This window comes from Cololabis saira, chromosome 22 (assembly GCF_033807715.1).
Source record: "Cololabis saira isolate AMF1-May2022 chromosome 22, fColSai1.1, whole genome shotgun sequence".
NCBI classification, from domain to species: Eukaryota; Metazoa; Chordata; class Actinopteri; order Beloniformes; family Belonidae; genus Cololabis; species Cololabis saira.
The window spans coordinates 30,632,813-30,660,358 of record NC_084608.1 but is presented as its reverse complement, the minus strand read 5'-3'; the positions used below and the strand labels follow the sequence as shown (position 1 = coordinate 30,660,358).

General features: G+C 37.5%; 1 protein-coding gene across 3 annotated transcripts; it reads right to left on the bottom strand.

The window, feature by feature from the left end:
- Window positions 1-387: 387 nt before the first annotated feature.
- Window positions 388-25,577, bottom strand: smpx (small muscle protein X-linked). Of its 3 annotated transcripts, none has more exons than XM_061713504.1 (5): window positions 24,752-24,920; window positions 14,472-14,532; window positions 8,246-8,332; window positions 5,177-5,332; window positions 388-975 (listed from the first exon to the last, which is right to left on the bottom strand). In XM_061713504.1, exons 2-4 carry the CDS (start codon window positions 14,505-14,507, stop codon window positions 5,180-5,182), a joined length of 276 nt encoding a protein of 91 aa, XP_061569488.1. In that variant the 5' UTR covers window positions 14,508-14,532; window positions 24,752-24,920; the 3' UTR covers window positions 388-975; window positions 5,177-5,179. The 3 variants fall into 3 exon arrangements, with proteins under 3 accessions (XP_061569488.1, XP_061569487.1, XP_061569486.1); XM_061713503.1 differs by lacking the exon at window positions 24,752-24,920 and adding an exon at window positions 25,486-25,577 and having other exon boundaries at window positions 389-975; window positions 5,177-5,335; XM_061713502.1 differs by having other exon boundaries at window positions 389-975; window positions 5,177-5,335; window positions 24,752-24,917.
- Window positions 25,578-27,546: the final 1,969 nt, after the last annotated feature.

Genomic DNA, 27,546 nt, shown 5'->3' with positions numbered 1-27,546 from the left:
ATACTTATAGGCAACTAGTCATCATATCTTCTGCTCTCTGAAACACATGTCAATGCTCAATAGTACACATATACGGTTCTTTAATATATTTGCATTATACTAAGATACATTCATTTTCAATGGCTTTTGTCCTTAATGGCTTTTTTCCCCCTTACATTACTTTTACTTTTATACTTTTACTTGAGTAAAAAACTTGAGTTGATACTTCAACTTCTACAGGAGTATTTTTAAACTCTAGTATCTATACTTCTACCTGAGTAATGAATGTGAATACTTTTGACTCCTCTGCCAATAATACTCACATTAATGCAAAAGAATCAAACCAGACGAGTTTGGAATTAAATTTATTTCAATAGCATAATTTTCTGGAAATCATAACAACAATAAACAAACACATTGTGACCCCCCCCCCATCCCCCCACCAGAAAAACAAAAGATAATAAGCCTGAAATCTCTTCAACTCATCAGCTGCTCTGCAAACATTCAGACTGACAGCACTTAGTCGAGAGCATCAGTATATATCTGAGCTGAATCAGTCAAGTTTAACACAGAAAAATAAGGATGAGAGGTTTGCTTCGAGGTCAAGGCAGACGCTTTAAATGTTTTCTTCTTCCAACAAATTTTATGAAAATAAATTACTCCAAAACAATAAAAATAAAGAACTGCAACACATCTCACTGACTATGAAAGGGTCCAATTTGAGTTGCTTCTCATCTGCAGCAGAAGCAAGTACAAAATGTAATTTAATTTTGGATATAGTTGAATAATAAACACTGCAAAAAGGATCAAAAATGATCATAAAAACTGCAATGATGAATTACTGATTGGAAGGGATTTGGTAAAGGTGGCGCTCCAGAGACGGCTGTCAGTGTTCAGAAACATGTCGAGGTTGTAGTCTGTTGTGCTTGTCAGCGGCCGAGGGGTCCGGGAGGAGTGTCGCCCGTCTTCTACACCTGGCAGGAGGGTCCTGGAGGACTAGAGACAGATTATGGCACCGTGAGTAATTTCCTCCAGTAGCTTTGGACTAAATCCTGACAGAAGACCGGCAACAACCTGGACCAGGGAGCTCCAGTTTCTCAGGTCTAACTGTATCTTTGTTTCTTTTTTCCTTGTTTCTCAATCTGCTCAAATTGCTTAAACTCTGGCTAAAACTAACTTGTATCGGGTTTAGAGAAACACACAAGAAAAGAGCTGTAGTTATTGTCAGGATCCAGAATTTGAGATCAAATTATCCTTCAGCTGCAGGTTGAAGCGAAGCTTCCTGCTAACTAAACTGAAGTTCAGTTCCTCGCCCGACCACCAGGGGTTGGCTTCAAAAGTGAGTCGATCTCTATTGTCCATCATGTAAAAATGCTCAATATTATAATAGAAATATTTACAGCCTGGTACAGACGTGGCAACTACATAACTAGACAATTAATGTAGGTTCATTTTTATGCACCAAATCATGAAAGCTGTCGTCACTTTAGCCTTATTTCGCTTAGCATCTGAATCCATGACCTACCATAGAACAAGTCCGCCTAAGCATATTTTTACATTTTTGGATGCTATACATCTATTTTATGGAGTATTTGTATTTGGTATGCATCAAAACAACCCATATAAGCCAATCTTTAATAAATTGTATGTTACAAATCCATACTAACTAAATAAATGGCTAAGAAGTGCAAATAACTAGCAGAAAAAATGTTAATCATTTTTTAATTTTACACATATTTTTCTAAATACTGAAATCCCAGAGCTAGATCCCTCAAAATTGTCAATGGAAAAAAGTAACACAGAAGCCTTTCAAACAACAGCAACTTTAGTTTTTGAGATATCTCATTTTATACAGTATATTGCGTTTAGATATCGCATCTTCATTCGGCGCTGAACTCAGCTTCGCTCGTTTATACGGTTTCACACGCACAGACTTTGGTGGATCCATAATATGTGTGTGTGTGGGCTTGTATAGTGAGTAGCCTATGTAGTGTGTGTGTGGGTTATCGCTGAGTAATCTTTCGTAAAAAGCTTGAACAAGAGCGCAAATTCAAACCGACTAGTTTCCGAGGGAATGATGTCACCTCCCTTTTCGCGGGAAGTGGAGTGGAAAAGTACCAAAAAAAGTTCTGTGTGCGCAATTTTACTGGATAATTACGTGATTTTTCCAAACGATTTAATGGATTAAAACTCTGGGACACACTAAATTCAGAATATGTAAGTGAAACTCTTCCTGTTTAACATGCAAAAAGAATTATTGCTGTTTTATTTGGTTGTAATTGTACATACATTTTGAAAACCAATATGCCGGTTTTTAAAGGTTAAAGGCAGATTTTGGGAGCGTCAAGGTCGCAGGGGCCGAGGCTCGGCTGGTAATGGATGACGGCGGTCCTCATTACAGCTCTGGGGGTTGTTGTTTCAGATGTCATGTTTGTAGCAGCATCTGAATCAAGAACCGTCAGGCGCTGACGGCTATGTAGTTTAAGGTACAACGTATATTCAGCACCAAATGGATTTGACACAAAAACATACAACTGAGGAAAACGGTTTAGGAGCTGTTGGCGAGAAAAGAAGAAAAAAGTGTAAGGTTACAGTTTCTGGGTTTTGATCCTTAGATTTTAGATTTTGATTCTCAGATTTTGGGTTTGATTTGCAGTACAGTTGTCGTTAAATTGAGAGGTCACATAGCTTATGAATGTTACACCAGATTACAAACTTCAGTACCTCAAAAACATCAAACTTTCAAAAACCAAGTGGAACTGATTTTGAGTATTTTATTTGTTTATTCTTTAAACTATTTAGAGCAGGGGTGTCAAACTCATTTTGCTTGGCGGGCCGGATTTGACCAATTCTTTTCTCGCGGGCTGCATGCTCAAAATAACAAAAACGGTGCAAAAATTATTTTTTCTAATTCTTTTTTTTTTTACTATTGTTATCTAATCCAATATCAGTTTAGTTAATTTTAAAAGAAATATGCACTTTGTTTACACTCAATTATGTAAAATATATTTCTTCAGGATCTTTTCTTGAAATTTCTCATTTGTTTTCAAATGATGTAAGATACTTTTAATATCATTTTATAAAGATAAACAGAAACAAGTATGTTTTTTTTATATTTTGCTTTTTTATAGGAAATTTAAAAGAAAAATCTTTCTTATTACATCCGAGAGTGTTTCCTTGTGATTTAGAGATTTTTCCAGTACAATTAAGTGTATTTATTTTTAAAAATTGGCGCGGATATTTACGCCAGTGTGCCGAAAAAGTCAGCACTTCTTTTTTAACTGTTTTACTTTGTCACTATCCTCGTATTCAAAACTGAAATTCTCTGAATAAATATCTTCTATCATCTAGCAGTGATATTTTTCCTGCGAAAATATATAATAGTAGTCAGTTAACAAAAATAAACAACCGTCTACAAAGAAATAAAATCGGCAAATACATTCTAGAAAACAAAAAAAATGTTGAAAACTGCTGTTTGTGAAATAACGATGGATTTGTAGAAGAAATATATTATCGGATATGCTGCGATTCATGGCAATTATTTATGCCTCCCTTTTTAGTAAATTAACATTTTGTTTTTTTGCGTTGGAAACTTCTCGCGGGCCGCATGAAAACCTCTCTCGGGCCGCACATTTGACACCCCTGATTTAGAGCATTAATTGCTTAAACGTCAGTCAGCTCTTGTTTTTTGTTTTTTTCTTTGTCTCTCCTCCTTCATTTTCCCCCCACAGCCCCTGCGAGGGTTGCGCTGGCCGGGGAAGCTGCAGTGTTCGGTGTTGTGGTTTTATGAGTCTTGCTGACAAAGTCACAGCACACACTGCTACTAATTTTCCGCACTTTCTCCTGTCAAGTATAAATTTAGCAGCTGAGTCAGGCCGCCCAGCACACACACTGAGACGTGAACACACACTCTCGCTTTGACCCAAACTAAACTTGCCTGTCCAATAGCGACCCCTTGTGGCGGAATTTGATCACTGCAAGTCATTTTATGTGAAGTTGAACGCCGAATATGATCGATGTCTGATACCGTGAGTGGCTTGTCAATTAAAACTGAACACACGTCTTATTGATTAGCTCATTGTTTTTCTTCAGCTTTATCAGCACTTTCAAACTCTGTCAACTTGTTACTCTGGATATGTGCAAATCTATTTTTAGAGTTTTTTGTTTTTTTTTTCCTGAATGACTGGACTGGCATACATAAATAACTCTTGACTCACTTTACAAAGTCACCTTTGTGCTGCCTCCCTTTATTTTTGCATGTTGTTCTTGCTTTCATACGACGGAGTATTAGGGCCAAACTAAGACAAAAAAAAAATTATGAGAATAAAGTCATAATATGAGAATAAAGTCGTAATTTATGAGAATAAAATCGTAATTTATGAGAATAAAATCGTAATATTATGAGAATAAAGTTGTAATATTACGAGAATAAAGTCGTAATATTACGAGAATAAAGTCGTAATATTACGAGAATAAAGTCGTAATATTACGAGAATAAAGTCGTAATATTACGAGAATAAAGTCGTAATTTATGAGAATAAAATCGTAATATTATGAGAATAAAGTTGTAATATTATGAGAATATAATTTATGAGAACTCTAACAGGAAGAGCATCTTCTCCCTGTGTTAAAATGAGGAATATTGAGCATCTTGTGAAGTTATATTTATATATTTATAATATATTTAATATTACGACTTTATTTTCGTAATATTACGACTTTATTCTCAAAATATTACGACTTTATTCTCGTAATATTATGACTTTATTCTCATATTATGACTTTATTTTTTATTTTTGGTCTTAGTTTGGCCCTAATACTCCGTCGTACTTTCACAACCCACCCATTAGATTTTTCTATCAGATACAAACTCTTATCAATAATCTTTTTTTATGTATTAAATGATCACACTCTTTATTCCTGTGTAACAAGTCAGATGATTTGGCTATGTATTTATTAAAAAGCAAAAACTGGAATTAATCATTTATATATGCATTTGTATTGCATATAATTTACACTATTAAACGTTCATGAAACCGCTGCTATCAAAGGACAAAAAGAAACCAGATGTTATAATGTAAACACCATGTCATATTTTAATGTGGCTGGGAAACTAACATATAAAGTGTTTGTATAAATGAGGAGTTTTATTGTATTTTAGTTATTTTTATTGGTGGAAAACGGCTGGGAAACCTACATGTTAATCCTTGGTAACCCATCGTAGTTCACTCTTTACATTCTGAAGCTCTGATAGGTTGACGGCAGGCCCGGGCAGCTTCACGGCGCCCGGCAACGCTTTCTTCTCCTCCGGCGTCTGGGCTGGAGGTTGGGATGGGGGGTCTGGCGTATGAGCCTGCTGGAGGGGAAAAGACAAGCAACAGACACGTCTGGATATCTGGAGTTTAGTGTAAATAGTTTCATATCATTTTTCCCTGCTGTCCGACTGTTACATTTGACACTGTGCCATTTCTGTTAACCGCTTTTCTTTTACAACTCTAAAAAAGGTAAGAGTCAGATACAGTCACCTCATTAAAACTGTAGTTCACTGTTAGCGCTAAAGTTACAGATTCGTTTAAATCCAAAATGCAGTTTTCAGAAAATAGCACAAATAGATTTTGCTGCACAGTTTAACATTAAAATACCCTGAAAACGGATGATGATGTTTTGTATGAGAGTCTGCAAAACCTCAAACACAACTGTGTTGCTAAAGCATCTCTTTGTTCGTGTTTTGCTGAAATTAAAACTTAAATATACACTCGCCGGTCACTTTATTAGGTACACCTGTCCAACTGCTCTTTAATGCACATTTCTAATCAGCCAATCACATGGCAGCACCTCAGTGCACGTAGACATGTACAGTAGACGTGGTCCAGACGATCTGCTGCAGTTTAAACCAGCATCAGAACGGGGAATAAAGGTGATTTAAGTGACTCTGAACGTGGCATGGTTGTCGGGCTGGTCTGAGGATTCAGAAACTGGGATTTTCACGCACAACCATCTCTAGGGTTTACAGAGAATGGGCAGAAAAAGAGAAAATATCCTGTGAGCCGCAGTTCTGTGGACACAAATGCCTTGTTGATGCCAGAGGTCGGAGGCCAGACTGGTTGGAGCTGATAGAAAGACAACAGTAACTCCAATAACCACTCGTTACAGCCGAGGTCTGAAGAAGAGCAACTCTGAACGCACCACACATCCAACCCCTGAGGCGGATGGGCTGCAGCAGAACACCACACCGGGTCACTCCTGTCAGCTAAGAACAGGAACCTGAGGCTGCAATTAACACAGACTCACCAACACTAGACAACAGTAGATTGGAAAAACGTTGCCTGGTCTGATGAGGTTTATGGGTTTTTTTTGTTCGTTCTTTGTTTCTGTTGGACCTTGGTTCATATATTAATATTTATTACAAAGTAGCACTAAAAGTAGCCCAGCTAGAACTCCAGAAGTGGGTCGCTACTTTTAAGTTTAACACAAAAAAGCAAGTCTTCTCAAGTCTTCTCTCAGTGAACTCTCAGAGGACTGAAATTGCGAGCAGCTTGTTGGGATGCTTTTTTTTTTTTTTAGCGTACACAAAACATTAAATTATAAAAAAAAAAAGTTCTAATTTGTTATTCTACTTGATAATAATAATAACAGCCCTTACTATTTAAAAAAAAATTTTAGTATGTTAAATTAATTCAAATAATGATTATATAGGTATAACTCCAAGAAATCCCTGTGAGCTAAACGCTCCAGATTCAGGCTGCTCTGGTTTTTTTTTACTCAAGTGGTGAAGATACATTTATTTTGTCTTCATTAGCTGAGGTCGGTACAGCCGCACCGCACAGTTACAGCAGCACAAACACTTTGAGAGATGGGGAAGACATGCAGCAAAAAATTGTTGAAAATATTAAGGGCTGTAATTATTATTATTAAGTAGAATAACAAATTAGAACTTTTCTTTTCATAATTTAATGTTTTTTGTACGCTAAAAAAAAAGCATCCCAACAAGCTGCTTGCAGTTTTAGTTCTGTGAGGTTTCACTGTTCAGTAACTTTAGTGGCACCAAGAGAAGACCCACTTCTGGAGTTGTAGCTGGGATACTTTTAGTGTTACTTTGTAATAATTGTTAAAATATTAACCAAGGTCCATGTCTACCTTCAATAACCATGTCTACCTCATACTGCTGCACCTTTCACTTTAGAAAAAAATTGTATATATGTTAATAAGAGCTGTCATTTGTCTAATTACTGTACAGTGAGTCAAATTCCCTGTCTTGTTTGACCTGACTTGGCCAAATAAACATGATTCTGATTCTGATTCAAAGAGTCACAGGCTTGGATTCGAACCTGCACCGCGTGCACGAGGGCGATGGCCTCTGTATATGAACAACTGCACTATCTGGGGCCACCAGACTTTTTACAAGTTAAATTAGTTTCATTTGAAAGAATATTTGCTTACTTCCTTTTAGTCATGCATCTCTATTATCGTCAAAGTGAGTTTGGATGCCACCCTGGTTTTCTCTTGCGATTATCACAGCACCATGTTTGATATCAGCTACATTAAAACTTACTCACAGAGCTGCAGAGGTGACTAATGGGCTCAAGTAAATAATGATGCAGGAAGAAACAGAAGAGTGACGGGGGAAGAAACCAGACAAGACTAAATCTAAAACAGCGTAATAAAAAAGCTTAAAGCTGCAGAAGTTCCTTTGTGCTGTTTTCAAGCAGATCACATAATAGTTCATAATAGTATAATAGTTCGTATTTAGTTTTAAGCCTAAAACTGATCCGAATGAGCTGAGTTCAGATGTTTTGTCACTGCAAAAGTGTGAGTGAAAAACAATAATATTGTACTTGGTTGGGAATGATGAAATACACTTCTTTAATATCTAAAAAGGGTGAACCTGTTAGTCAGTGTGCTGCAGAACTTGTACACAGGGTTTGTTATGGCCGTCAGCTTATTTGAATAAAAGGAATTAAGGCGTGACTTTATTCAGAGCACACGGCACCACGATCAAATCGCCCGGGCCACATTTGGAGGTGCTGAAGCTTGATTTATCACCGCTCTATATAATATAACTTCGCCACAGTACTACAAGACGAAAGGTCATCTTACTCCAATCGTTCTGAAACCTAATTTACATAATGAGGCAGGATCAAAGTTTGGCTGCAATCAAGATCAGGGTGCATTTTAGTAGCGAGTGTAAATACAAACCCTGTGGACTGGATGTGATTATCCAGATACTGATCACCTGTTCGTGGTGGTTGTGAGAGTGTCGTCTCACCTCTTCTGTGTCTGCTGTCTCCTCTCTTCTTTTGACAGGATGTCCCGCCCCTGGACGCAGAGCTCCCATCGGGATGTTCAAATTAGCCTGGTAAACAGTGGGAGCATTGAGTGAGAGCCGGTCCAACGCTCCGACGGAGAAAAAGGTCACTGTCCGTCCGTCTGTGTGCGTCTGTGGGCGTGTCTGTGGGCGCGTGAGCGCCTGCTCTTTCCTCAAAACCCCTTGTTTTGGTTATGACCACTACTTCCTTACTTATCAACAGTCCCTAAAAGGGACTTGTGTGTTTATGAAAATTGGCAAACACACACACACACACATGGAGACAGACGGACGCGATCTACCTGTTAACTTGATGTTCTACTGCAACCTGCTCTGCTGCCACTTGGATTTGGTGTTCTTGTTTTTTTGTACTGCTCAGTCTGTATATAATCTCATATTGTACAGCTGTACAGAGAGGGTGACGCGTTTGTAACGGATATCAGTGGATGCGGCTCTTTGAAAGGCTTATATACTGTAGGGTTAAATATATAATTTCAATTTCAATTCAACTGAAATTGAAATTCTATATTTAACATTAAGGTTTTAAGATAAGAAGATGACTGTGGAAGAAAAGTCGCCTCATCTCCAGCATATTTGTATTAATGCTTGTTTTTTTGTATTGTTGTTGCTTTAAGTTACATTTCTCATGTAGGAGTTTCTTTCTCCCCCAAGATGAAAATTAACTAACAATCTACAATCTGGCCAAAATATATCTGGGTTAAATATATAATTTCAATTCAATTGAAATTGAATTGAACTGAAATTGAAATTCTTTATTTAACATAGGGCTGGGCGATTTTGGACAAAAATAAAATCCCGATTTTTTTTCTCTGAAAACCCGATTTTCGATTTCGATTTTTTTGGTAAAACTACAAAAGTCAATGGAATAAATTGTTTCAAATATTTTATCTTTATTTTTAAAGAAAAATAGCTAACAAATGTCCCTATTGGGAATGAAGTGCAATTGAAAGATACTGTAAATCCTCCTTGAGTTTAGTAAAGTGACAACATTTACAATTTTCTTGACCAAACAAAGATGACTAGACGAGCTCTGTCTGTAATGCAGCCAGCTGCAAAAAAGGACAATCGATTTTCCGATTTCCTTTTTTTAACATCAATGGTGATTAATAAATCCGATTTAGATTTAAAATCGCACAGCCCTAATTTAACATTAAGGTTTTAAGATAAGAAGATGACTGGAAGAAAAGTTGCCTCATCTCCAGCATATTTGTATTTATGCTTGTTTTTTTGTATTGTTGTTGCTTTAAGTTACATTTCTCATGTAGGGGTTTCTTTTCCCCCAAGATGAAAATTAGCTCACGATGACTAACAATCTACAATCTGGCCAGCCGTAACCATTCACTTGGCGATGCTTTTCTGTTGTGAAAATAGTCTGGTACTCCTTCCATCCACAGCCATTTCCACTGGTACAGAACATACCAAACCAATCACAATGTTGCTTTACGCATTAACTCACACAGAAGCAGTGGCGTCAATTCAGTGGAAGCTAAGGTACGGCGAGGTTACGAGTCACAGAACTTAACTAGAGTATCAATCAACACGTCCAGCAAATACTCATCACAGAAGTCTATGTAGCTTATCTGTGTGGTCAAGAAAATTGGAACTTTTTCAAATGCAGTTTCGCTCACTGCAAAAACTCAAAATCTTACTAGGAATATTTTCTAGTTAAAATGTCTCATTTTTAGTCATTTTTAGTCTCATTACACTTAAAACAAGAGTCATCGCCAGAAAAATAACTTATTTGACCATTTTCACCTGTTTCAAGTAAATTTTCAATTGAAATAAGTAGAAAAATCTGCCAGTGGAACAAGATTTGTCTTCACATTACAAGCAAAAAAAATGTTCTACTTATTTTAAGTGAAAATCTACTTGAAACAGGTGAAAATTGTTGTTTTTTGAGTTTTTGAGTCTTGTCTTAAATGTAATGAGATTTTTTTGATTAAAAATTAGACATTTTAACTAGAATTAAGACAAATATTCTTAAGATTTTGAGTTTTTGCAGTGTAATAACTAGGGAAATCGATCATGTTGTTCTGATTTACATTTGTAGTTATTTTATGTGTATTAAGTAATAGAATAATCAATACAAATAGACACAGAGTAATTCCATAAATGTATTTAAAAAACAAACATTTACATTTTCCCTTGAAGCCAAGGTGTGGCGGCTGCCGTACCGTCATACCCAATTAACGCCCCTGCACAGAAGTGTCCAACAGACACTATTTAACACAACGACATGCTTCATTTTTCTGAATACTTGTATCCCTCAATGGCATCCAGCATCGTCTGATTCTGCTGGTACCGACCCTTGGAAGTCAAATCCAGAGGAACGAGACAAATTCTTTGTACCGAAGAGATAAAACATTCAGATTTTGGCCGGGCTAAAGAATATAACCCTTCTCCTCTCTGTTTAAGCTTTATTAGTTTATTGCAGCTCACATATGTTGGCAGTTGTTGGGATGAACATGAGATCTCTTCCTATGGAAGAAATAATGCCTTACATGAACTTCCATGATATATGACGGTGACTAATCACTAATCTGTACCTGAAGTCATTACTTCAACAATCTGTTTGTTGTGGTGGACGATAACGAATAACGAAAAACTCATGCCAAAATTCCTGTCAACATGTTGATTCACAAACGAACTATGCAGCAGGTGTTGACGGTGGGCGTGTCTAAAGCTTTGTGTCGCCCCCTGCTGACCACTTTCTCATACCGATAAACATCTCGAATCAAATTTCTTCCTAACTCACAAGATGGCTGGGTGCTGTACATGCCAGATGTGTCTACGATCCACGCTTTTTCTCCAGGTTTTATCTGGCAATACGGCGCCCAGAGTCCAAATTTTTGCTCCTGCTCGCAGAGAAGCATAATTCATACTTTAGACAGGCTTTTGCAACATATTGGCCTACAGTATACGAACAATTTTAGTACCTAGCACCTAGACTCCATAGCCGTAATTTGATTGGCTAATGGCTGCTTTCATTCTTGAAAAGTTGAACTTTCAAGTTCTGATGTAAGCAGAGTTCCCAAAGCAATGCAGCAGCCTCACAATTCAGTTTATTCACTAATGAACCCAGATCCATTCAAAGTCAGCGACACCAACACCTCCAACACTTGGAGGTTTAACGCAGTTAAATAGTCACAGTTTGATTGGCTGATGCTCATTTAGCTCCATCCCAAATCAGCGAATAGCAGCACTCCTGATGCCTCCAACGTGTCAAACTCAACATCTCTTTTTTTATATTATTTATTATTTTAAATGGGTCGAAATGCAAAAAATTTAATTGGGTATATAATCTGCTTTTCTTTTGATTGTTTTGTTTCAATTTTCTGCAGTTAATACTCAGGAAAATTGATTATTACAACAACAAAAAAGAAATAAAAATAAGAAAAGTCCCTGGAATGTTTCGTAACAACAGTAAATAAGTCCTGAACTGAAATCACTCCGATTTAATAAAGTTCATGTTGTCCATGGATTTACAATTTAAAAGTATTTCAAAACCTAAATATTCTTGTCTGATAAAAATCAGCAAGTCAAATTGAAATCACTCTGCTCTATGAGAATTTCATAATCAAAGAGCAAACACACACAATGTTTAACATTTCATCAGCGTTGGATCAACAAACTTGGAATTCCCCTCAAATAATCACACATCACCAATTATTCTGCTGATTTGACTGTGTTTGACACCAAACACGCAGCATTTCCACGCAGCGTTTCCTAGCCGGAGCTGAGACGCGTCCTCATGCAGCGTCACAGAAACATGTGATAGGAACTGTCTGATTCAGTGATATTACTGACTCACAACATTTATTTTTCTCATTTATTTATGTATTCTTTTCAGAGGAAGTAAATACTTGATGGTGACGTATGGTAAAAATACCGCAGAAACTAAGCAGCATCTTGGGCGATGCCTGTCTATATCAGTGTGCTAATTAGCCATTAAGCATTTACCTGAATGCTGCGCTGCTGCCGAGCCGCCCAACTTAACCGCCCCGTACCCGTACGGCTTCCCACGCTTTAGTGCAGTGTTTGTGAATTTGCAATATGGATATACTCCAAATCTGGTTCAACATGTACTGTAACACCAGTGTTTGTGCAAATTTTCTCGCTTTTGCTCCAAGCTTGACTTTGTTTCCATGACTGACTGATTTTCAGAAGCATAATTATTGATTTCATTGGTTTCAGACAAACTGGTTAACTTTCATTTCAGAGCAGAGACCAACAAATTCAATTACAAAACATTCACGGCTTTGTTGTTGTGTTCTTAAACTACTTTATTGTCTTTTAAAAGTCGTTGTGAACTGAGATCCTGGCGCAAAAATCTGTTTTTTTGGTGTTTTTAAGAGTATTCAGGCATGTACAATTAATATGCTTCTAATGCCTCAAAATGTGAGCTACATGCTAATTATTTTTCATGCCTATCAATTAAATAATATATATATATATATATATATATATAAATATAAAAGGGCTGAAATATGGGACTTCGTATTGGTTGTTTCAGCCACCTAGAACTCGACCTGGGACCAGGATCACACCCCCATTTCTTCCTAAAGCCGCTGAGCTTAGCCGTCGTAAGCAATTATTATGGGACTTCTATGCAACCTGTCAGGACTCCCATATGGGGCAACATTTTCAGCCCTCAGTTGGGTCTGAGAGCTACGACGGAGTATTAGGGCCAAACTAAGACAAAAAATAAAAAATAAAGTCATAATAATATGAGAATAAAGTCATAATATTACGAGAATAAAGTCGTAATATTAAATATATGATAAATATATAAATAGAACTTCACAAGATGCTCAATATTCCTCATTTTAACACAGGCAGAAGACTGCTCTTCCTGTTAGAGTTCTCATAAATTATATTCTCATAATATTACAACTTTATTCTCATAATATTCCGATTTTATTCTCAGAAATTATGACTTTATTCTCGTAATGTTACGACTTTATTCTCGTAATGTTACGACTTTATTCTCGTAATATTACGACTTTATTCTCATAAATTACGACTTTATTCTCGTAATATTACGACTTTATTCTCGTAATATTACGACTTTATTCTCGTAATGTTACGACTTTATTCTCGTAATGTTACGACTTTATTCTATTACGACTTTATTCTCGCAACATTATGACTTTATTCTCTTAATGTTACGACTTTATTCTCATAATATTATAACTTTATTCTCGTAATTTCCCCTTTTTTTTGTCTTAGTTTGGCCCTAATACTCCGTCGTAGAGAGCCGTCTCCTGTTCAAACAGATACCAAGTACGGCATTTCTATATTCTCCACGACCACTATGAGCAGGCTTTGATGTGTGAAACTGCTGGAGTTATGCTTTTATGTTGAATTATGATGACGCAGGAGTATTAAAGCATAAAAATGCAACGAAACAGTTATCGGAAAATCAAAGTCACACTGAAGCTGTAACTGGTGATTTTGAAGCTAAATTAAACACATTTGTTTTGTATCTTTTGTTTTGTTTTCAACAGCTTAACTGCTTTTTTCAACTCTGTAATGAGGTTTTTTTAACTGTTGTGATTCAGTGAAAAACAATGAAGGTTTAGTTAATACATAATAATTATATTTAAAAAATATGGCATTATTTTGAAGAGATTTAAAGTTATAAATGAATGAATATTGTAAGTTTTTATTAAAAATCCAAAGCTACTGATATGAGAGTTTAAGGAAAGCTTTTATGACTTAAATATTAACGTGAAGTCGTCCTGTTGCACTTGTTTTTGATAAACCTATATGGACTCTTTGTTGGAGAACGAACTGTGATGTTCATGTTTGTACTTTGAAGTTTAAAAAGCATTTGTACTGCTGCCCGTGCCATGGTTACACATGGAAATGAGCACAATGAGAAGTGATGTGATGGATGAAGCCCTCTCTGCCATGCACACGGACACGAAAACAGCTCTGCATACGTTTGCCTGGCTATGACCTCTGCACTACTAAAGCCTTGTTACTGTATATGCACAGTCTGAACCCTGTATCTGCCTTCAACAATAAAACTTCAGTGTGGAAAAAGTTGCCAAAAACGCCGTCACTCCTTGTCCCGCGTTCTTCCTTCACCCCGGTAAAGTCACAGTATCATGCAGGGAGCTACATATCAATGTTTTTGTGCACACAGGTGAAAATGTGTTACCTGCAGGGCTTTAACGTTGGATGAAGGTTTGGACATATTCCCCCCCGGTGAGTCCAATCTCCTGCAGGAAGCACAGATCACAGACATTCAGCTGCATGTACTCGTGTGCTTGTGTTTGTGTGTCGGTGCATGCTGGGGGTTCTGGGACTGTGGCTTTCGCTGCTCGGGATAGCATTTCAGTTGCTTAGCGACTCCAACAGAGAAAAGCAGGTACAGGAACTGTTCTCTGAATCATTCATGACAAGGAGAAAAAAGACGCTGCCAAAATAAAAGCGTCACAGTTTCACCTTTAGGTGGACCTTTGCTTTGACTATACGACGACACTAGTCCCTTTAATTCATATGTATGTTCAGGCTTTGCATGAAAGAACAAGTTCAAATGTCATTTGCCATTTTTTAATAACCATTTTTCTTTATTCACCAATAACTTGCATTAATCATGAGTAGGAATGGGTGATATTTTACCGTTCACGATATACCGTCAAGATTCCTCACGGTAAGAATTTGTCATCTCGCGGTAAAAACGATAAATGATGTTGATGATGTTTTTGTGTAAAGCTGATTTATGGTTGTGTGTTAAATCCACGCACAACGTGAAGGAAGGAAGGAAGGAAGGAAGGAAGGAAGGAAGGAAGGAAGGAAGGAAGGAAGGAAGGAAGGAAGGAAGGAAGGAAGGAAGGAAGGAAGGAAGGAAGGAAGGAAGGAAGGAAGGAAGGAAGGAAGGAAGGAAGGAAGGAAGGAAGGAAGGAAGGAAGGAAGGAAGGAAGGAAGGAAGGAAGGAAGGAAGGAAGGAAGGAAGGAAGGAAGGAAGGAAGGAAGGAAGGAAGGAAGGAAGGAAGGAAGGAAGGAAGGAAGGAAGGAAGGAAGGAAGGAAGGAAGGAAGGAAGGAAAAAAAGGAGGAAAGAAGGAAGGAAGGGAAAAAAGAAGGAAGGAAGGGAAAAAAGAAGGAAGGAAGCAAGGAAGGAAGGAAGGAAGGGAAAAAAAGGAGGAACGAAGGAAAAGAAGGAGGAAAGAAGGAAAAGAAGGAAGGAGAGAGCAGGAGGAAGGAAGGAAGGAAGGAAGGAAGGAAGGAAGGAAGGAAATGAGCAAGAAAGAAAGAAAGAAAGAAAGAAAGAAAGAAAGAAAGAAAGAAAGAAAGAAAGAAAGAAAGAAAGAAAGAAAGAAAGAAAGAAAGAAAGAAAGAAAGAAAGAAAGAAAGAAAGAAAGAAAGAAAGAAAGAAAGAAAGAAAGAAAGAAAGAAAGAAAGAAAGAAAGAAAGAAAGAAAGAAAGAAAGAAAGAAAGAAAGAAAGAAAGAAAGAAAGAAAGAAAGAAAGAAAGAAAGAAAGAAAGAAAGAAAGAAAGAAAGAAAGAAAGAAGGATAAATTCCCGTTGATGATGTTTTTGTGTAACAAACATGGTGGATCTGAGAGCGAGATAGATTTATAGTTACAAAGGTGGAGTTGAATTTTTTTTATCGTCATTTTAATCGTTATCGGGATAAATGCCAGAAATTATCGTGATACATTTTTTAGTCCATACCGCCCATCCCTAATCATGAGAATCATATCCCAATGGACACAAGTGCTGCCTGAGGTTCACTTTCGAGTTAGCACAATGCATGATGAAAGATGCAAATCTTTTTTTCTCTTTTATTGCTGTCTATGGCCACACACAAACTCTTTTCTGTTGTCCATTTTACACAAGTGGGCAGTAAACTTGGTCCAGCTTTATTCAGTTTTTCCGCCAGGAGTGTTACAGTCGCTTGTGTTTTACAACTGTTACACCTGTGAAGATCAAGCAAAGCCACGCTTTCTCAAATATATTTACTTTTTACTAAAGTAACAACAAATGATTGGCTTTTTGGCTCAGAGTGCTTCTGAAAGTTATTTGTATCCACACTCAAAATCCCTTCTTGAGCTTTCACAGCAGCTAGATTACTACAATTATTCTTATGCATCTTCTCCATCATGAGCATGATGTCTGGTCCCTCAGAAATACGGGAAATAAGCACAGCCTCTTTACACATCATGTGGTGGAGCCAGCACAGAAAGAAAAACCAGATTTTCCGTCACTGGCTACGGAAGTCGTATTTATTTAAGCCGATCAAACTGACCTGGTTTGTACTACTACTACTACTATTACTACTACTACTACTACTACTACTACTACTACTACTGTCATTTAGCAGTGGCTTTTATCCAAAGCGACTTACATCTGAGACACACACACCGTGGAGATATTAAGGTTAAGGGCCTTGCTCAGTTCATCTTGGTTGCCATTCCAGGGCTTGAACCTGGATCCTCCAGACCCAAGCCGACCGAAAAACAGGTTTTTTCTTGCTTTAACATGTATTTTTTATTTTATTTAACCTTTATTTAACCAGGAAAAGAAATCCATTGAGATTAAAAATCTCTTTTGCAAGGGTGTCCTGGCCAAGAGGCAGCACAAGATTTCAGTATATCATATAAAGTGGTCTCCCCTCAGCCTGCCAGCTCAGAGAAGGAGGAAAGCAACCAGATTCTACGAGCCGTTCAGATTCTGCTCCCGTCGTCACGTAACGACGGGAGCGATGCGTGAAACCACGCCCACAACTAAAGCCGGGCATACACTGTGCGATTATCAGCTCGTTTTGAGCCGATTTTCCAGTCGTGCGACTTTTTTTTGATCGGGCCCGATTTCTACCCAATCGTTGCTCGTGCCTCGTGCAGTGTACGTGGGGTAACGACGAGAGATTAACACCTCACGACGAGCTCCCGATCACAAATCGTGAGGTCGCAAGAAAATCCAGCATGTTTGAAATTCTCGTGAGGTACCGCACAGTTGAAGCAGTGCTGCGACCCGATTTGCCTCATCCTTTTGCAGAGAGCATGCCGTCTGTCTCTGTTTCTCTCTCTCTCAATGTCATTCAAGCCTGTGTGATACTGAATGATATTAAGGGTGAAATCTATAGTCAGACATGACTGTACACAGTCAGATCAAGTGGGGTTGTGGACTTATCTCGGATTTAAATATAAAAATAACAGGAGCTCAGGATTCATCCATGTACAGTAAGGGGCTGCTTTATTACAAACAATTCCACCATATAAACATATAAATCTAGAATGCGTGTGTTTAACAGCTTAATAATGTCATCACATATCACAACATATCAGACTTATAATAAAATAGCGCTGATCGTGTCCCTGTGAAGCTCAGCGTCAGTCAGGACTCTCAGCTGCTGCTGCAGATGCAGCCGCTGGACGGGTGGGCTGCCACCCGTCCCTTGAAATACGGAATTGTTACGTAATTGGGAATTAGAATTCATATCTAACAGTTTATTCCGTATTTCACAATCGTACCATGCGCGTCTGTCACATACGCACACACTAGTTAAGCCTAATTATGCTTAAATAATGGTCCGCGTTAAATCGACGAAAAAGCTGGGGGGGGACTAAAACATGAGTTTGAAAACTGTTCCCAGTGGAAATTGCGCCCTTGCGCCTCACGGCGTTTTATTTTCACTCGCTTTATTTTTTATTTCTGCAGTTTTCATTGTGGACCAATGTGTGTGCAGAAATGTGTGGAGAACACTTGAAACAGCTCCGCTCACAGACAAGGGCAAATTGCACTCAGCCGCAAAACCTTATGGGCGTGTTTGCGCCGGTATATCATTAGAGCAAAATCTTTTGTGAATAGGACCTTAAAGCGGGGCAAATTGCGGGCGCTAATGCAGCGCATTTCACAGCGCTATTTGCGGGCGCAATCTGTTCTTTGTGGATTTACCCCTAAGTGTTGCAAATTCACATTACAAATCATGTTTTAATAGCAAAAAAATACCGCATTTCCACGTAAGTAGTATTAAGGTGCGGGTCGCCGCGTACCCTGCGCCGTAGGCTCTGCGTTGGTGTAACGCGGAACCATAAATCAGCCTTACGGCGTACCCTGCACCGTAGGCTCTGCGTTGGTGTAACGCGGAACCATAAATCAGCCTTACGGCGTACCCTGCACCGTAGGCTCTGCGTTGGTGTAACGCGGAACCATAAATCAGCCTTCAGTGTGTGCGCTGTCTGTTGTTGGGAAAACCTCTTTTTTCTCTTCTCACTTTGCTGGGACGCCGGTCCCTCCGCCGAGACACAACTTTTGCGGTTTGCGTTCTTTGTTGTGTCTAAAAATGATGCGCAGTGCCCACCCAATCAGAAACGGTACAGATATTTTGGGATTGTTTTAATATATATAGCCTATATAAAAAATTTAAATTATAAAAAACTAAAGGATCCCCATAACCTTTGATCAGGTGGGCAGCCAGGACGCACGTTTGGGTCGGAACAGCCCACCCCTGCCCCAAAACCAGCCTCGAGTTCCAGTACAGAGAGGTCCGACGGGAGGATTATGAACGTATAGTGTGAGCAGACGGGTCGCATCAGAGCATCGGCTCGTACAGTGTGAGAACATAAATCGTGGGTTCTGAACTTTTGAACTCCGCGATCTAGTCGTGCAGTGTGAGATGGGGCAGTCTCATACGATTCAAAATATCGCACAGTGTATTCCCGGCTTAACTCTGGCCGGAACAACAACAACTAACTCCGCCGGCCGGAGCTTCCGCCATTTTTTCGTAGCGGTGTATCGCGTCATTCAGGCAGCCAATCAGCACAGAGCCTCATTATCATAGCCCCGCCCACTCAGAATCCTGCATAGATAATGAGGTTAGAGAATGGGAAGATAAAGACATGGCTCAGAGTCTGAATTTCTAATTTATTTAGCAAAAACAATCAAAAGCTTGTTTTTAAGATTCAAGGCCTGTTTAAAATAGGTATTAGATCCATAATAGGTCCCCTTTAACATACTTAGACAAAAATTTATAAAATCAACATGCTTTAACCTAATTACCTTAACAAATACGAGTAAGTAAAATCAAAGTGCCTAAACTTAATCAAATATAGTTAAACCTAACTGAAGACAGCTGAGCAGGAATTAATCGGCCTACCGAGACCTAACCAAATACAGAAATGTGTGTGTATAACTCATGGTTTTGGTTTCTATTCTTGTATTTCTTGGGTTTTTCTCAGTTATTCTGTGTGTTATTGTTTTCATGATCTGTTTGCTTTCTTTTCATGTTCAATGTTTTCTTTGCTTCCTGATTTAGTTTGAAAGTGTGTTCAGTTCTGGTTTGACCTTAGTCATTCCTTCTTCCCTGATTATTCACAACTGCTCTTCTCTTTCCTGTTTTCCTGCCGGTCCGTCTGTTTAGCCACACCGTCATGTTCCTGTGCTCCACTTTGCTCTTTAGTTTTTTCCCTTTATGGTTGTTTCCATTCAGTATTACCTGAATTAAAGGACTTTTCCCAATTACCCCAGCCTCCATAACCTCCTGCATTTGTCTCCTTTCTAAATTTTAAAATAACAACTTGCATAAACCTAACCAAGAACAAACAAGCATGAATCTATCAACATACTGTACCTAAACCTAACCAAATTCAAGAAATCACAAGTTAATAAGTCACAAATAAATAAATAAGATGAACCCCTTTTCCACTGATTGTCTCTTTCACTACCTGCAGCATGTAAGTTGGTGCATCAGTTTTTCAACAACACTTCTTTTTACACAAAGTGACTGTTAGTCTGTTGAAAGTTTTATTTAGATCTGTGATCTAAAGTTTGTTTTCCAAAGCCCCAAATTTCTAGAAAACATTTAAGACTGAAAATCAATTGCCTTCCTTTTATTTAATTTTTAAACTTATGTTTTAACAGTTACATACGGAAGAGTATTAGGGCCAGGCAAGAGAAAAAAAAATTGAGAGTGGAAGATTTTTTTTTATTTTGCACTTCGAGAAAAAAGACGAAATTTCGAGAAAAAAGACGAAATTTTGCGAATAAAGTCGAAATTTCGCCTTTTTTCTCAACATTTCGACTTTTTTCTCGAAATTATACTTCAACATTAATCTCGACATTTTGACTTTTTCTTAGAATTTCGACTTTTTTCTCAACATTTCGACTTTTTTCTTGACATTTTGACTTTTTTCTCAACATTTCAACTTTTTTCTTGACATTTTGACTTTTTTCTCAACATTTCGACTTTTTTCTCAACATTTCGACTTTTTTCTCAACATTTCGACTTATTTCTCGAAATTGTACTTCAACATTAATCTCGACATTTTGACTTTTTTCTTAAAATTTCGACTTTTTTCTCAACATTTCGACTTTTTTCTTGACATTTTGACTTTTTTCTCAACATTTCGACTTTATTCACAAAATTTTGACTTTTTTCTCAACATTTCAACTTTTTTCTTGACATTTTGACTTTTTTCTCAACATTTCGACTTTATTCACAAAATTTTGACTTTTTTCTCAACATTTCGACTTTTTTCTCGAAATTATACTTCAACAATATTCTCGAGATTTCGACTTTTTTCTCGAAATTGTACTTCAACATTAATCTCGACATTTTGACTTTTTCTTAAAATTTTGACTTTTTTCTCAACATTTCGACTTTTTTCTTGACATTTTGACTTTTTTCTCAACATTTCGACTTTATTCACAAAATTTTGACTTTTTTCTCAACATTTCAACTTTTTTCTTGACATTTTGACTTTTTTCTCAACATTTCGACTTTTTTCTCAACATTTCGACTTTTTTCTCGAAATTCTACTTCAACATTAATCTCGACATTTCGACTTTTTTCTTGAAGTGCATAATGAAAAAAAAAATCTTCCTCCTCTAAAATATAATTTTAGTTTTTCTCCTGCCTGGCCCTAATACTCTTCCGTAGTTGCATATAACACCATAAACCAAGCACAATTTGTACATTTAACCTGTGCAATGTCATGTTTCATACTTGATCAGCCTGATAAACAGGAATCGTATGAGAATGAATCAGTGTGTTTAAAAATAGTTTCTATGTTGACTACACTGGTCACACTGGAAGCACGTAGTAATTCAAGTTCAGGCATTTAACGAGTCCTCCAGAAACTCACTGCACCATCATCTCTTCCTCCTTTTCTATCTGACAGTTTTCTGTTGTTTTTTTTACTTCCCCTGGCTCTTACTAGCTACTCAGCTGATCAGCGCTGGCCCAAATGCGAGAAGTTTCCACAGCATATTTATCTTATCTGAGTGGCTCAGATGACCAGGCGAACATGTCTCTGTTGGTTTCCACGGAGCTGTTTGTGCAACAACACAGAGTTAAAAGCTTTGCTATCATTAACTAGAGATTAGGTCTGGAGCCCCTGAACACGAGGGTATTTATGTTGGCCCCGAGTAGCAGCTGCATCCTATAAACTCTCACTTTTACTCTCCGTGCACACTCGTATCTCTTGTGCACAAATGCATAATAGAAAGTTTTTGTTTTACTTTCAGTTTCTCACATCTGATATGCGATGAAATGGTTCTTTGACACTCATCAGGGTCCGTCAAAGAATGTGTGAATAAAGGTGAAAGGTGAACATCAGAACTGGCCACACAGATGTTGATTTAACACCGTCCATCATGATATTTCTTAACATAAAAGTTTGCGTATACATGTTCTGTCTTACACAAATTGTTGAAAGTAAAAGTAGTTTTGTATGCAATCTTTAGAGTTCATATCCATAAAAAAAATCCAGCATGGCATCCCCCCTGAAATAAAAATGGTCAAAATCATCCCCCCTGTAAAACTGCCATCCCCCCTTTCCATCCCTTATGTCATTTCATCAATGAATGTGGTTTTACTGCTATTTCAACATTTAGAGTCATCACCAGGAAAATAACACCAGAAAAATGTGACACGTTTCACCTGATTCAGGTAAATTTTCACTTGAAATAAGAAAGAAAATCTACCAGTGGGACAAGATTTATCTTCTTATTACAAGCAAAAAAATCTTGTTCCACTGGCAGATTTTTCTACTTATTTCAAGTGAAAATCTACTTGAAACAGGTGAAAATTGTTGTTTTTTCCAGTGATGAGTCTTGTTTTAAGTGTAATGAGATTCTTTTACTAAAATGAGACATTTTAACTACAAATAAGACAAATATTCTTGTTAAGGTTTTGAGTTTTTGCAGTGATTCATTTTACTTATCCTGTGAAGGACAGAGTCATATTGATAAGTTCAGAAAACTGTTTTTCTTTATTGTTGTGTTTTGATGTATTTGATGTAAGCCCAGTGGATATTTAAAGCTTACAGAAGGCTGCATTTAACTGCTGCTATGTCATTCCTGCAGTATTTCTGCAGGTGTTTTGGTCTATTATTTGTTATATATTATATTATTTGTAATCAGCACAAATGATCTGTCCCCATATGATAAAATCCACCATCCCCCCTGATCTTTTTTTACAACTGGAGTACTGTATACAACTGTCAGTCCAGTCATTAACGTCCGTGATCTCTGTAGTAGTTGCACAACTACTCCTTCCAGCCTTTTATAAAGACTTATTTGTCAAGAATGCACTATAAAATTTGAACTTATGATGGATTTCGGTGAGATTGTAGATGCTAGCCTGTGACAGCTGCTCTCTAGCACGAACTAAAACCATCAGGCTCCTTTTTTCTCAAGCGATTTGACAATTTAGTGAAAGTGTGTTCTCCCACATTAGCATCAGCACCAGGCCATCCCAATCATACAGCCATGAATAATCTTTTTTAAATTCATGAATATTCATAGCAATTCATGTCTTTTTGAGTGTTTTTCTTCATAGTTTTCCTGACTAAACTGGGATTTTTGAATATCTTTAATCCAGTTTGAATGCTGCGCTGCTTGAGGGATTTCCACAATTGACTGTTGTCACTTTTTGCCACCTGTTGTGATGAGTAGCTATAGCAACGAGAGGGTTGTTTATGAGTGGGAGCAGCTGCTCAAAATGTACAGCAGCGTAACTTCAGTGAGATGTTTCTTCAGATCCGCTGCAACACGGATCGCTACGGGATATCCTTCATACCTACAACCATGACACTATAAAACTTAAATCATTACAGTTACTACAATATATAAGTTTCCTCCATGGATTAATAAAGCATTATTGAACTGAATTGAAGAAGTGAACGCCAGGAGAGCAAGTGGAAACTGAACAATCAGAACGGACCGATCAATTCTGGATACATGGGCCATTGTCAGAACTGCAGACTGCCCACACATTATAGTATATTTGTTTATTTGTAAGGATCCCCATTAACTATGCCCTTAAACACAGCTAGTCTTACTGGAGTCCACATTAAAAAACAATACATTTAAAGCATACTGTTAAAAACAAGACATAAAGAAGGAAACGAAATAACACGACAAACCTACATTACACTTTCCCGTACATGTAAATCATTATCTTAAATCAAAACATACATGAAACATTCCAATATAGAGTAAAACGACATCTAGGCCATGAAATTAGATCAAAGATACATGTTACCCTGTCCAGTATGTACAGGACTGTCTCAGAAAATTAGAATATTGTGATAAAGTCCTTTATTTTCTAAAATGTCCTACATTCTGGATTCATTACAAATCAACTGAAATATTGCAAGCCTTTTATTATTTTAATATTGCTGATCATGGCTTACAGCTTAAGAAAACTCAAATATCATATCTCAAAAAATTAGAATATTCTGGGAATCTTAATCTTAAACTGTAAGCCATAATCAGCAATATTAAAATAATAAAAGGCTTGCAATATTTCAGTTGATTTGTAATGAATCCAGAATATATGACATTTTTGTTTTTTTAATTGCATTACAGAAAATAAAGAACTTTATCACAATATTCACATTTTCTGAGAAAGTCCTGTATATATATCTATATAAGTGTGTGTGCATGTATGGCCAAGGTGTTTCTTAATTTGCTTTCTGAATATTGATTTCTGTGTTAAATTAGTCATAGGCAGTGGTAAAGAATTCCATGATTTCATGAATCTATATTCTACTAGTAGTATACATCTATTATCTATTATACAAATATATAAGGTACATCTATTGCACACTGGTGCAGCGATCCCAGTATGACGCTATGGTACATCATGATGGAAGTGGCCATGTGAGCACTGCACTGGATTATGGGATATTATATCCAATGTACACAAGTCAGTTGTCTTTTTCAGACTGAAAATTGTGCAGATTCTCACATACTGCACCCTGTATTTTGGCTCGGTTCAACTCCACCCCCTTTGGAACCAGCCGCTTTGCAAAGACGATGGCCGAAAAGGCAGCTGTGGTTCCTTGATCAAAACAGTTTCATCATGACTACAGGAAACGGTATGACTTCATGAAACCTTAATGAAAGTGACAGTAGTAGATAATAACGCCTGCTTTTTAATAAAAAAAAAAAAAAAATAGCTCGTGAACTAAAAAAAAGCCGCAACTTACCAGCTCGTGACGCACCACTGTCTTGTCTAATGTTTAGTTTTACACCCACTCCATCCAATTTCTGCCCCTCATCTGCTGTGTGCCTCTCTGCTCTCCATCTCTTTCTTTCGCCTTTCTCGTTGCCTCTCCTCTCCGACCTCTCTCTTTGGCTGTCGCCGGCTCGTAAGTGGCGGAGGGATTCCTGTCATATCTGGGATTTGTTCTCACTATAAATAGATGGGTGATACACAGATGGGACCTGCTTTCTATCCCCACTCAAACACTCTTAACGTGGAGACGCACACGGTCACGGACCAAAACACGACTAAACAGCTGCACCAGAAAACGCCCTCGCGTGAACTTTGACACGTTTCTTTTCTTCTTTCGCCACTTTAATGGCAAAATTCATGTATACGACACATGTATACATATCCATAGTTATAGTATAATTCAACTTCTCTTTAAACTTCAATAGGAAAATGTAGAACACTCTTTTGTTCCCTCCATCTTCATCAAACTATGTCACTTGAATCCTACAAACACTGTTGCTAATCTCGGTCACTAAAATGGGATATGGCCTATTTCTGCTCTGACACACACACACACACACACACACACACAAGTATCCATGCTGGTGTATCTACATTGATAATGTGCGTTGATGCACAATCACAAGCCCAAAGGGGAATGGTGATCTCAGAGTTAAAGGTGTGTGTGTGTGGGTGTGTGTTTTTCATGTGTGTGGGCTCTCTTACCTCCTGTGCGTAGCTGCTGTGCCTTGCCTTGTGCTCTCTCTGAGGTCCTATTCAGCTACCTGACCTGCTTCTGCCCGCCCTGATTGGCTCGGAGAGAGAAAAAAACTCCTCCCCGGGTGGAACCAGACCCAGCGTGAGAGAAGTTAAATGAGTTCTCAGCGTCCCCTGTTCATGTGTGTGTGTGTGCTTCTGTACTGTTCCTGGTTTCCACCTACCTCTATCTCTCGCGCAGTTTTACCAAGACCTGCCTCAGATGAACCCGTCCACATTCATCACATCAAACCACAGGGATCCTTGTCAGTCTCACCTGTCAGCCGGAGCTGCCGTGTGCCCAGGTAGTAAAATGAGGAGCCTGTACCTGCGAGCTTGTTAAATATTCCAGAATATGCAAATCCAACCCACGCAACTGGTCTCACCTGTTGGCAAGGAGAGTCCTGCCATATTACAGATCATCACCTCCAACAGTGACTGCGTTCAATGTATTTAATGACGCTGTAGGCACGGTGGCTTAACTGTTCACGACGTGTCATTACTGTTTACATCATTTGAATATTTGCAAAGCGAATCCATTAAAATATGAAAACAAGTGACATTATCTTGTGGAGACATGGATTACTGATATTATTATTACTGATTATATTTGACAGTCATTTACAGTACTCTACTGCCCTTAACAACCTATGCTTTTTATTATTTTACCTCTTTTATTATCATTTTATTTCATTGTATTTGTTATTTACTGTTTAATTGTGTCTGGCTGATTTTAATGTTGATGTAAAGCACTTTGAATCACCTTGTGTTGAATTGTGCTATACAAATAAACTTGCCTTGCCTTACAGTCGTGGTTAACAAAACTAATTTTATGGTTTCTGCTCATTACGTTATTAACACACAACAAAGCTGTAGGAAATACTGAACATATTCAAAATCTACTTCAGACTATTCTTGAAGTCAAAAGTACAGCATATCACCTGGTTGGAAATTCCTCGACTTATAGGTTCATTGTCCTCATTCTTTGCCTATTCGATACAAAGAATTAGTCGGTAACACTTTATAATAACTATCCGTTATAACTAGTTTATAGATCATTAGTAAACAGATAATTAATAAGCTATTAATGACTTGTGAAGTATTTGTTATCAGTCTGTTAAGGATCCTTTTAGATAGTTATAGAAAGAATAGGTCATTAATAAACTGATAGTTAATGAGTTATAAATGACTTGCTAAATAACAGTTAACAGTTTGTTAAGGATTTATAACTGTCCTTATAGATAGTCAATAGATAACTCACAAGCTGTTAGTTAACGAGTTATAAATGACTTGTTAACTGTATGTTAATGATTTATACCTATACCTTATAAATTAGTAATAGATCACGAGTAAATTACTTACTAATGACTTGTTAAGTATCAGTTAATAGTTTATATATGTTATTGGGACGTTATTCTAAAGTTGTAACTATTCCTCATTTACTAACAGTTAATAAATGAGAGACTGTTAACAAATACTTCACGTCATTAATAGCTTATTAATTGACTGTTTACTAATGTTCTATTAACTAGTTTCTGTATAACGGATAGTTATTATAAAGTGTTACCAATTAATCCAGCTCCAGACAGGACTTACAGATATTGAGGACAGAACTGGATAAGCAACCAAACTCGTACAGCTCAGACAGGATCCAGCAGACTCTAACGCTAAAGAACGTGGACTGGAATGATTAAAGACGGTTGTATAGGATGAAATGGATAAAGAAAATGGATGAAGCAGGTAAATAATGGATGGCGACATGGATAAATGGATAGCTGTGAACAATGAAAGAATAAAAGGGATGTTATGTGAGGATTTGTAAATTCTGTCATTCTTCCTTATTGCATCTTACTCAGCACTTATTTCTGATGTAATTTCGGCAGTGACACTTGATGTAAAGATCTTTGGACACATTTGATAAAAATTAATGCAAAGTGTCCTTCCCTATATAATTATTGGACTAAGATTTCAAATACCCTGTCAGAGGTAGTTGGGGAAGAAAATAAAGCCAGATGCTCTGAGTGCAGTATT

What these genes read in the sequence shown, in the direction of transcription:
- smpx (XM_061713503.1), bottom strand. Translation starts at nt 14,507, where the DNA reads ATGTCCAAACCTTCATCCAACGTTAAAGCCCTGCAG. An exon ending in CCAACGTTAAAGCCCTGCAG is followed by an intron (nt 8,333 to 14,471) that starts GTAACACATTTT and finishes ACTGTTTACCAG; the next exon opens with GCTAATTTGAACATCCCGAT. An exon ending in AGACAGCAGACACAGAAGAG is followed by an intron (nt 5,336 to 8,245) that starts GTGAGACGACAC and finishes TTTCCCCTCCAG; the next exon opens with CAGGCTCATACGCCAGACCC.